Source organism: Quercus lobata, chromosome 2 (genome assembly GCF_001633185.2).
Source record: "Quercus lobata isolate SW786 chromosome 2, ValleyOak3.0 Primary Assembly, whole genome shotgun sequence".
Classification (NCBI taxonomy): Eukaryota; Viridiplantae; Streptophyta; class Magnoliopsida; order Fagales; family Fagaceae; genus Quercus; species Quercus lobata.
In genome coordinates, this window is record NC_044905.1 from 67,486,184 (window position 1) to 67,498,108 (window position 11,925).

Below are 11,925 nucleotides of genomic sequence, written 5' to 3' on the forward strand. Positions count from 1 at the left end.
TTCCCCATAGGTTTGAGTCCGAGGACCATACAATACCTTGGTTCTTCCAAAACTCAGTTTTTTCATCTAAGTAGTTGGTTTCCCCATAGGTTTGAGTCCGAGGACCATACAATACCTTGGTTCTGTCCAAAACTCAGTTTTCTCATCTAAGTAGTTGGTTTCCCCATAGGTTTGAGTCCGAGGACCATACAATACCTTGGTTCTGTCCAAAACTCAGTTTTCTCATCTAAGTAGTTGGTTTCCCCATAGGTTTGAGTCCGAGGACCATACAATACCTTGGTTCTATCCAAAACTCAGTTTTCTCATCTAAGTAGTTGGTTTCCCCATAGGTTTGAGTCCGAGGACCATACAATACCTTGGTTCTGTCCAAAACTCAGTTTTTTGGCATGGGACCTTGGCTTTAGGGGAATTAGCTCCTCGGCCAAGCCCCTAGAACCATCCATGCGATTGACGCTACCAAGCATAGCCCCTAGTCAAGAATCATAGCCCCTAGCGGAACTTAACACTAGAACTCTATAACCAGCTATTAGAAATGACAAAGGAACTCTCTCGACCTACCGCCTATGCCAACACACAAGCCTTCCCCACAGACGGCGCCAATTGTAAAGACACATTTCGTAGCGAACCGTAACCGTGTTGGGTTCGCACGTAAAAAGGCCCAAACAATATCATTTGTAGAGCGTGGGTTTGAAAGGCTAGGCCTCAGTCACCAGACGGTGGGTTTTTCGTAGTGTTCATACATGGTTAAGTCGTCTTTGCCCCTGGAGTCTTTCTCCTGGAGGCGGGCTGGGAAGCTCTGGTTTTTTGCCATTTTTCCCAGCCCCCTCTATGAATTACTTATTTTTCCTTTTATACTAGCCTGTATTTTTTTATCCTTCGTCCACGTGTAGGATCGACATTCCAAGACTGATACTTGTCCCATCAGCCCATACCCGGAGTGGTTGGGGGTGGTTGAAAAAATTAGGGAGTATAGCTCTGTCAGGTGCAGAGTATTGAATGGCAGTAAGGGCAACTTTCCCTGGTCGTTACACTTTCCAGCATACCCTTTTCTATTGGCACAGATATTTTAGATTTTTTCCCAAGTTGTTTCTATACCATTTTTGGCCTTTCTTCCGAGGAGACTTCGGACAGGCCGAGGACTGAATCGTCCTCGGCTATATCCCAAGGCTACTTTGTACTTGTATTACCGAGCCTAGGCCATAACCTTCCTCAACTTGGGCCTTTGGGCTCCAACGAATAAATGGAGCTGGTCCAAAAATTGTTGGGCCCCACACATATAAATAGAACACATTTCACTGTTCATCAATGCTCTAAGAATTCTATCAAATTAAAAAAAAAAAAAAATAGAGGACTATCAGATTTAATTAGATTCATCAATGCGTGAAGGCTGAAAATTGAAAAGATGTTAGAATACCTTTTTTTTTTTTCTTTTTTTGTTTTCTTTTTTTCAGAACCATTTTTATATCCAAACTTCAAGTATATAATCTGACCCAACGAAACATCAACTTTAAATATGGTAGAAGCAAATGCATGAAGGTTAGATGAATGGAATGTTCTCATAATCCAACCATCTGATTGACCTAAAATTTCATCAGCACCCACATTTTACCTCACTCTTTTAATCCAATGGTTAAATTTTGTATTTAAGTCTAACACTTGAAGGAAATGTGTTGTGTACCCACTTGTTTTTATTACCTCTATCTGATCTTCTAAAGGTTTGATCTATGTCAACCCAAAATAGCCTGTAATTTTTTTCACTAAAAAAAGTGAAAAAAAAAAAAAAAAAAAGTGCATCACAATAGTTTTGCTTGTAAAGCATGCTTATGTTGTTAATATCTATGTCACCAACATATACAAATTTCCAGGCTAAGAATTCTATCAAATTATTAAAAAAAAAAAAAAAATTAGAGGACTATCAAATTTAATTAAGAGTACAACTGTTTATATATATATATATATATAGAAGACACAAGGGATAAGGAAGGAGAGAATGGAAAGACAACTTACAATACAAGCACTTACAAAAACTCATTCACTAACTGACCGATGTGGTACTTTAGGCCACTTTGTTTTTTTTTGAGATAATATAGACAGAAGACATAGGAGATGGAGAATGAGGGAATAAGAGTACAACTGATTGAAACAAAGATTATTGCTGTAAACATATATTTCCAAAGAAATCAAAAGAAATTGAACACTAAAAGAAAAGTATACCATGGATTTTTTTATAAAAGAGAAAAGACAAAGCATATCTACTCTCCATTGCAATGTATCACTACTGGTTACAACGGACCAAAACTTATGTAATTATGTATCCCTCTAGGATGCCTCCACATGTTCCCATCAGTTGCATCAAACATGACTACCATATATTTCATGAATTCCTTTAATTGAATTCTAATTCACAGTCTTGCAAGCTTAGTTTACTTTGTTAATTAAGAGAACATTCTTAAGCATTCTTTCTTTCCTATTCTTCATCATTTACAAAAATCAAATTCTTGAAATAAACCTTCAATGATATTTTGCACTTTCTAAAAAAATTTCGTATCTTTCTCATCAAATTCAATTAGTACCGCGTCTACCCCATGTGAATTGGCTTCACCACCCATATCTATATTTCCAATAATCCTGTAAACACGACAACAACAACCTCATTATAATAAAAATAAATAATAAATAATTTTTTTTTTAAAAAGTGGAAGAATCTGACAACACTTAAATATAGAATGGAAGATTATTGTCTCCATATAGCGCGCGGCTCACCTTCTTGTGCAAGTAATGATAAAAGTAAATAGCATATATAATTGGGTTAACACTATGAATTTAATAACTTGTATATATTGACGGTTATGTTTGATAGGATGGTTATATTAGTTTTTTTTAAAGAGAGTTTTAACTTATCGTTATATTAGTTTGTATTAAACCATTTGCACCCAAAAAAAAAAAAAAAAAAACGAAAAAAGCCCCATATCTAGTGCCAATATATATAGTAGAATCAGGGTTCAAGTACAGAAGCAATAATACAAACAAATATTGGATGCCCAGCCACCTCTGCAGTATACTCAATGAGGCCATTTTTGAGACTGACTCCAGTCACCTTTGCAGTTCAAGGTTCTTCGATAGCTGATTTCTCCGTGGAGACGATCTGTGAGAGCATTATTAATCTACAAGCGGAAAGTTTTCGATCTGTAGGTTTCTCCCATGTTAAAAGGAAAGGTAACAAGCCTGCCCATATTTTAGCCCAAGTTGCTAAACAAATTGGTGACTTTAATTTGTAGTTTGGTTGGAGGAAATTGCTAGCCTTATTGAGCACTCGTGCGCTCAGGATGTAATTTCTCTTGATTTTTGAAGAATAATATCCCTCATGGGCTTCCAATCAATATATATATATATATATATATATATATTTATTGGATGCCCAGCAGAACATTAGGATTTAGGCGGACCCCTACATAATACTACATTTAATTCAGGTAGCTGATGTTATATATTGGCTTAATTGTCATAATCTTGCTGATTTTTTATCATAACTTCAAGGGATCAGCATTATAATCCGGATTGAACAAGGATTAGTTATGGCTGCTCTCTCACAACAAATTCCACTACCTACTTCAGTGGAGATGGTAGAAGTGTTCTGCAAACACTATTACCTCTATTAATGGAGGTCACATGGATTACTCGGCTTTGGGTCATGTACTGATGGATATCAAATGTTTATTTTCTAGTTTTTCCTACATTTCAGTTAAGCATATTAATAGAGAAGGCACATAAGCTTGCTAGGCGGGCTGCGAGGTACCCTTTTCTGGTTTGGATGGAGTCTATTCCACCAAACATTCTTGAGGTGTACCAACTTGATTTGTTGAGAATGCAATAATATGATCTCTACCCTTGAGGGGATTTTTCTCCCAAAAAAAAAAACTTCAAGGGCACATTAGGTACATTGAATGAAAATTACAATAGAAATGATAATCCTTATTTTTGGGAACAAAAGATGTTGTAAGGAAATAATTGAACTTACTCATAAGTTTTGTGTTTTTTTTTTCTTAAGAGAAAACTTATTCATAAAAAAGTTTGGTTGTAACATTAGAATGTAGGGTTTGGCTTACGTCCAGTACTTTTTTAACTAGACATGTTCTTTTATTTTAAATATACAATAACAAGTGGTAGTGAGTTTTAATATTTACTTTTTATTTAGTTAATGGATGACGTGGCAATCTCATTAAAATAAAAGGAGATTTCAGTTTAAAAAGTACTAGAGGTAAGTCAAACCCTATAATATAATACTCAAGATCTTCTTAAAAAAAAAAAAAAAAAGAATAACACTCAAGATCGTAATTAAGAAATATTTTACTTATATATTCTTTAAAATGATTTTTTTTTTTAATTTTAAGTGAAATCTATATGTACATAACAATTATAAATATAAATAATTGGAGTAACAAATTATACTCCTACTGGACGTCAAGCGTAGCTAGGATTTCTATACATAACAATTATTATTATTATTATTTTTTGAAAAGAAATACTAGAAACTTTATTGAAAAAAAACTTAGCCATTTTTGGCTAGAAGAACATCATGAAAGTGTGGAGGAATATCCTCCATCCACACCGATAAACCTCTAGCATGTTTAGTTAGGTTGTGAGCTGCAAAATTACCTAGTCTGCGAGTATATAAAAAACAAATATGCATAAAAGCCTCTAAGGATGTGGTTTCACTGAATCAATAAGATGACCAAAGGAAGCCAAGGAACTTTCAGTACCCTTCAAAGCATTTATAACCACTTCAGAATCTCCCTCCAAAATGATCGAGGACAAACCAAGCTCCCTTGCAAACCGAATTGCTCGAACTGCTGCCATGGACTCCACATCGTTAGAAGAAGGAAGGATTGGAACATTCTTAGAAAGAGAAGCTCGCACCCTGCCCTGGTTATCTCGAACAATCACCCCGAGACCTGATTCATTTGTTTCTCTGAATGTAGCTCCATCAAAATTTACCTTCAAGCAAGGAGTTGGAGGTGTTCTCCATCTAACCCGAGAGGGGCAAGCTTAAGTGACGAACATAGTCTGAGAGTGCCTGAGAGGCCGATGGAAGTACTTGGGCAATCAGAAATTCCTTGGAGGAAGTTCATATAATAACTTCTAAATTTCATATATTTTTTAAAAATATAAACTTTTCATATGTACATAACATTAAAATAAAATAAAACTCAAGATCGTACTTAAGAAATATCTTACTTATACAATATATTTCCTTAAAATGAATATTTTTAAAATTTAAGTGAATTCCATATGTACATAGCAATTATAAATATAAATAATTTGTGTAACGAATTATACTTCTACTAAACGTCAAGCCTAGGATTTCTATACATAACAATTATTTCTATGGGTGTTGAGCTAGGATTTCCGCTGTACGAATATACTTCTCTAGGAGTTATGCTGGACAAATTGTACTTCTCAATACCAGGTTTTATTCTATTATTGTTATTTTCCTTAATCATTTTCATTTTATTTGTTCTAGAAATAATATTTGAAGTTTTCTTTGTCTACTACATTGTTTTTGTAAAAATGCTAATTAATTTCTTGAATAACACTTTTGTATATCATATACTATATAATAAAAGTTGGGCTTAGACGCCGTGGTTGCGCCAAGTGGCTTCACTAAATTGCATAATTTTTTTAAAATTTTTATATTTAGAAAATATATAGAATTTTTCTTCTCCTATAATCCCTTAGTTGATAAAAATCTTAATTTGATTACAATCCAAATTCTTCATATAATCCATCTAATCCTTATTTAATCTTAATTTGATTACAATTCAAATTCTTCATCAAATCCTTATTTTTTATGTGTAGTGTATTATAAAAAAAGCAACAACTTTTTTTTAATTACTACATTACATGTTCTAATGCATCTTTAATTGCAGAAAATTTTTAGATTTTAAAAATATATATAATTTTTCTTCTCCTATAATTTCTAAGTTGATAAAAATTTTAATTCGATTACAATCCAAATTCTTCATCTAATCCATCTAATTCTTATTTAATTTTAATTTGATTACAATTCAAATTCTTCATCTAATCCCTTTAACAAATAAGTTTAAGTTTAAATAGGACTCTAATTCTATTTGTTCTTATTGACTTATTTAGATAAAGTAACAATAACTATTGTATCATTTTTTTTTTTTTTATAAAGTAACAATTTTACTTTTAGCCTAATTTAAACATTAATTGTTGTTGTTGTTGTTTTTTTTTTTTTTTTTGGATAAAGTATCAAATGATAGCTAATATGTATTAACATTAATGTAAACTTAATTTTAAAAAAAAAATCTAAATTTAGATAATGTCAAAACAAAAAAAAAATTAGGATAAAGTAACCCAAAAGAATATATTTTACATAATGAAGAATTTGGCAAAAAAATAAATAACAAATTCAAATCCAAGAAAGTTTGAAGAAAAGCATACAAATTTTTTTTTATGATATTGACAAAAAATAATATCCGAAAAAAGAAGAAGAATAAATCATTTTATGCATTCTGAAAACAAACATATTTATTGCACTTTTTTAATAAGTTATTACTTATATATATATATATATATATATATGCACATTTAATAATACCTTAGTTTCACACAATATGAATTTATTATATAACTTAAAAGTAAAAATATTTATTTATTTTTATTATCTAATTTTAAGTAAATTAACAAAAAAATTATTTAATATGAATTTTGATTAAGCCGTGTATCGCACGGGCATAATGCTCGTATCATGTATTTTGTGCTGTTGAATTTCACAAATGAAGTCACAAGTTTGGAATCACTTAGAGTTGGCTAAAAAAAAAAAAAAAAAGCTTATAAGAGTATGTTTTGTATACTGTAAATAACCTATAATGAAATTGTTATTCACGCGGAACAATTATTTTATTATTTAGCATTTTCATTACAAAAAATAGTTATTGCTTAAAAATAATTATTCCTTTTTTTTTTACCAAAGCAATAATTATTCCTTAAATTGGGGAATAACTATTTCTCTCATAATTGCATGAAATTTGTGGGCTAAAGAGAAACGGTTTTTTGGTCAAGACTTATGACCATGCCACAAGGTTCGCCTTAATTCTAGTAAATTCCTTCGTTAAGGCCTAATAAATAGTAGTTTTTTCATTTTTAGTAATATTTATTTTCCTTAACAACCTTTAGTTTAGTTTGTTTTGGGAAGTCTCTTAGAAACATTAGTTTCAATTTCTGTAATTATCTCAATTTTGCTATTTTTGATAAAATTTATTACTTGGTCACCTAATTATATGATTAGCGTGAATTAAGATTTTTTGAACGTTTTCCTAGCCGGCCAAAGTTTTCTATCTTACCATTTAAACACGTTACAACCTCCAAAGCAATTTAGTTATTAGATTGATAAAAATTCAAACTATCGTCTATTACTTCTTTCGAATTCCAAAAACCTATCACCTTGTATATTCAAAAAAACAATGTATTTGTAATATTATAATTACATTATAAAATATTCACAGAGGCATCACTGTGATCTTATCTCCCTCTCTCTCTCTCTATTTCTCTTTCTCATGGCGGCACAAAGCTCGTTGAAAATATTGGAGGTCAGTACAATCTCTCCGTCCTCAGACTCCCCAAACACAGCCACTGAGATCTCTCTCCCACTCACTATCTTTGATCTCTTTTTCTTAAAAACCGCACCAATTGAGGTTCTTTCCTTCTACTCACAAGCTAACTTAGACTGTTTTTCCTTTGACTCAATCCTCTCCAAACTCAAGCACTCACTCTCTCTCACTCTCCCGCACTTTCTCCCACTTGTAGGGAAACTAACATGGCCTCCTGATTCTCAAAAACCCATCATTCATTACACCCCTGGTGATTCCATTTCACTCACTATAGCTGAATCCGATGCCAACTTTGACAATCTATCTGGAGACCATGTAACTGAAGCTAGAAACTTTTGTCATCTCATACCCCACTTGGAAACATCAGACTCAAAAGCTTCAATTTTGACATTGCAAGTCACTCTCTTTTCAAACAAAGGGTTTTGCCTTGGCGTTGTTGCGAACCATGCGGTTCTTGATGGGAAAGCCATGTCATTGTTCTTGGACTCATGGGCTTATATAAGCAAACTTGATAAAGACTCAACTTTATTGCCAGAACTAACACCATTCATCGACAGAACTGCTGTCAAATACCCAGCTACACTCGACTCTATGTTCTCAGACTGTTTGTTAGCAACGAATAGCCGAAGCCTTAAGCCACACAATTTCGAGGATCCAACAGAAGACATTGTTCGAGGCACATTCGAGTTAAGCCGTGCAGACATAGAAAAACTCAGGAAGAGGGTTTTTTCATGGGGGGACAAGGTTGGTGATGAAGCTAAAACAAAGACAGTGGAACCATTTCAGTTATCAACCTTTGTCCTTTCATTTGCATATATAATGGTTTGTGTGGCAAAAGCCAAAGAATTAGAAAGTAACAAATTGATCTGCCTATATATCCCAGCTAATTATCGGTCTCGATCGTTTAGACCCTCCAGTTCCAACAAATTATTTCGGTAATTGTGCTGGAGCAGGTGGTATAGTTGCCCAAGCAAGAGAGTTAATGAAGGAAACTGGGTTGGCCATTGCTGCTTATAGGATCATTGATGGCATCAAAAAGATTGAGGGATTTCTTGATGAAGCAGAGAAATGGATTAAACTGGCGACAGGACAGATGGGAGCTGAAGGAACCCAAACCCTACCGGAAATGATTACGGTTGCATGGTCAAACAAATTTAAGGATTATGAGAGGGATTTCGGGTGGGGGAGACCTCAGAAAGTGGCACTCACGAACATACACAGAACTAGAGCAACTACTATAGCGGAAAGCAAAAATGGGAATGGAGGAGTTGAAGTTGGTGTGGTCTTAAAGAAGCATGAAATGGACCTATTTGCTTCTCTTTTTGTTACTGGTTTACAAAGCCTTTAAGATCATATCATTATGTTTTTACCGGGTGCTTTAGAGAGAGAAAAATAAGAATTTTGTTTTCATTACTTGCTAAATATTAAATAAAGACGAATTATATACTCATCTCTAAGTATATGACTCAATTTTTTTTCTTTTAAAGAGAGTTTCAATTTATAGCGTCCACTCCTAATAATAACTCTTTATCAACAAATCAAGACACCAATTAGCAGGGACGAAGTCAGGACTTGAAATTAATTAGGGGGACAACTTTGTTGTTAGTTGCGTGTGACGACTCTAGCTTCCGGCTCGGTTGCTTAACAGCTAATGGTTTTTTTTTTTGTGTTTTTTATGTGTGCATTCAAGTATGAAAAAAATTATTTTGTTTACAATTTTTTAAAGGGTTAGGTTGTTTGTTTTGGGTAAAATTGGTTGATTGAATTTAATTGTTTTTAGCTTTACTATTGATAATTTTTGTTATTGAATAATTTTTTTGGGCTTGTTTATTTTGCTTTGGATTTTAGATCTGGTCTTTAAAATGAGGAAAATACTAGAATTACAAACTTTTTTACAAATTATTAATGTGGTGAGTAATTATTAGTAAGTAAAAATGTGATGCAAGTGATGGGCTTAGACGCAAACTAGTAAAATTTTATTATCACAACAATTTGTAAAAATGTTATAAAAAAATTTGTGGCTAGAGTAGTACTCTTAAAAGAATCAATGATAATGTTAAGGGAGGCAAAGTGTGATTTTATAGAACAAAATTGCTAAAATTGGTGTCTATGTATATATTAATTTTTTTTTAAAAAAAAAATTAGGGGAGGCCATTGCCCCCCAGTCCAAGTCTCCCTCCATCATTGCCAATTAATTTTTAGTGTAGGCGGAGATTAAACTCCAAATTTTTTATTCAACCATCCGAGATTTTACCAGTTGATCTAACTGAAATCCAATCAATTGTATTTAGATCTTATAAAAAAAAGTATTTAAACAAATAAATAATAATGTTTACTTTTTTTATATTTATTTTAATTTCTATATAATTAAAGTTAACGGAAATGCCTCAAAGAGATAATCACAAAGAAAGTAGGTGTCCAAAATAAAGCACATATTAGCTCTGTGAGGTATTTCCATTAACTTTAATTGAATTTGATAATGTTATTAGTGCCAACATCACCTACTATGAAAGTCATTCTATACTAAAATGCTACATTGTCGTGGTGCATATAAGGAGATAATGTAATCCAAGAATGTAGTTTTCACACACATACACACACCCATATATATATATATATATATATAAAAGTTTGACTGGACATGTCCTTTTGTTTTAAATATACAATGATAAGTGGTAATGAGTTTTAATCTCGTCTTTTATTTAGTTAGTAGGTAATGCAGTAGTCTCTTATTAAAACAAAAAGAAATTCCTTTTTAAAAAGTTCTTGAGGTAAGTCAATCTTTATTTATATATATATATATTCCCCATTGGGATTACAATGCCTCTTATACCCTTAACAATTGCAAAATATCATGATGTCAGAAATTAATAGCATCTCATTTCAAGTTAAACTTAAGGTGTAACTCTAAGCTATATTACACCACTCAATATTTTTGTATTGAATACAAATTTTAACAAATCCATTGTGGGATTAGAATTTCTTCTTATATTCTACATGCTTGCAAAATTTTAAGATGATTTGAGACCAGATATTTTAATTTCAAGTTTTATATTAAAAATGTACATAAAAGGTGAGCTTCTAAATCAAATAGTAAATGACATCCGATTCACATGAAACTTGGTATATGCATTAAGAAAATAGAGGAAATGTAATCCAATGGTAAGTTTTTGAAATACTAATCCAATAAAAAGTTATCAAATGATATATCATAACTTAGAGTTACAGTAGGTGTAATTTAAACCCAACACATCATTTATATAATATTTAAATTTCAAGTTTTATGTACTTTAAAATTATACACAGAACTTGAGTTTATAGATTGAATATAGTAAATAACACCTCATTAGTACAAATTTGACGTGCTTTAAGAATAAAAATAATATGCAATAAATTAAAACAATTATATTTTCAAAATTAAAACCATAAAAAGTTTGGAGGATTTACAAAGAAAATCATATCACCACATATATGTTACTTACCTCTTTTGCTATTACCCCAAAACATGGCCGAAACAAACTTATTCTTTTGTAAGCCCTAGGCCAGAAAATTATAGAACATGAAAATTTTTTAAATGCTTAAAAAGCCCACTTCTTAGAGCACTAGCATATGAGAATGCGAAAATATGATTACCAAAATTTTTGGTAATAATGTAACATTACCAAAAGTCTTGTAACTCAACTGATATATATCTTTTAGAGTTTCCAATAAAGACATCTAAAGTTCAATTCTTCTTTTCTCGTTGTTGTAACTATCAAATAAATAAATAATGTTACACTTAATTAATAGTTACATAAGATATCAACACTTACGCACCCAATTAAGCTGATCTAGTTAGCCATATTTTTGCATCTAATTAAACTCTCGTTTTGTTTTTAGAGAAAAAATTACCGCATTTAAATCTAGTTGGCCGTATTTTTTTTCCTTTCCTTTTGTAATGACTAATATGACAAAAACAAATTAACTTTGCAATTAAATCACATGGTCCATACATTTAATTTAATTTTTTCAAAAAAATAATGATAGGGAAATGTGGGATTTCACATAAATTTCACTTAAACACATTTTAAGACGAGATCTAGAAACCAAATTGCTTAATCAACCTGTGGGGCCCAAATGATTTATGGGCCAGGCCCATCTACCCGGGGAGAACCCAAAGGCCCAAGCCGAGGAGGGCTATGACCCAAACTCGACAAGATATCCTTTAGATACCGTCGAGGGCAGTTCAGTCCTCGGCAGACCCAAGGTACCCCCAGAAAGAAGGGTAAAAACGGTATAGGACTGAAACTTG

General features: G+C 32.2%; 1 protein-coding gene across 1 annotated transcript; it reads left to right on the forward strand.

Moving 5' to 3' along the window:
- The first annotated feature begins 7,580 nt into the window (after positions 1-7,580).
- Positions 7,581-8,982, forward strand: LOC115968893 (phenolic glucoside malonyltransferase 1-like). Its single transcript, XM_031088435.1, has 2 exons — positions 7,581-8,487; positions 8,588-8,982. Exons 1-2 carry the CDS (start codon positions 7,581-7,583, stop codon positions 8,980-8,982), a joined length of 1,302 nt encoding a protein of 433 aa, XP_030944295.1.
- The last annotated feature ends 2,943 nt before the right edge of the window (positions 8,983-11,925 follow it).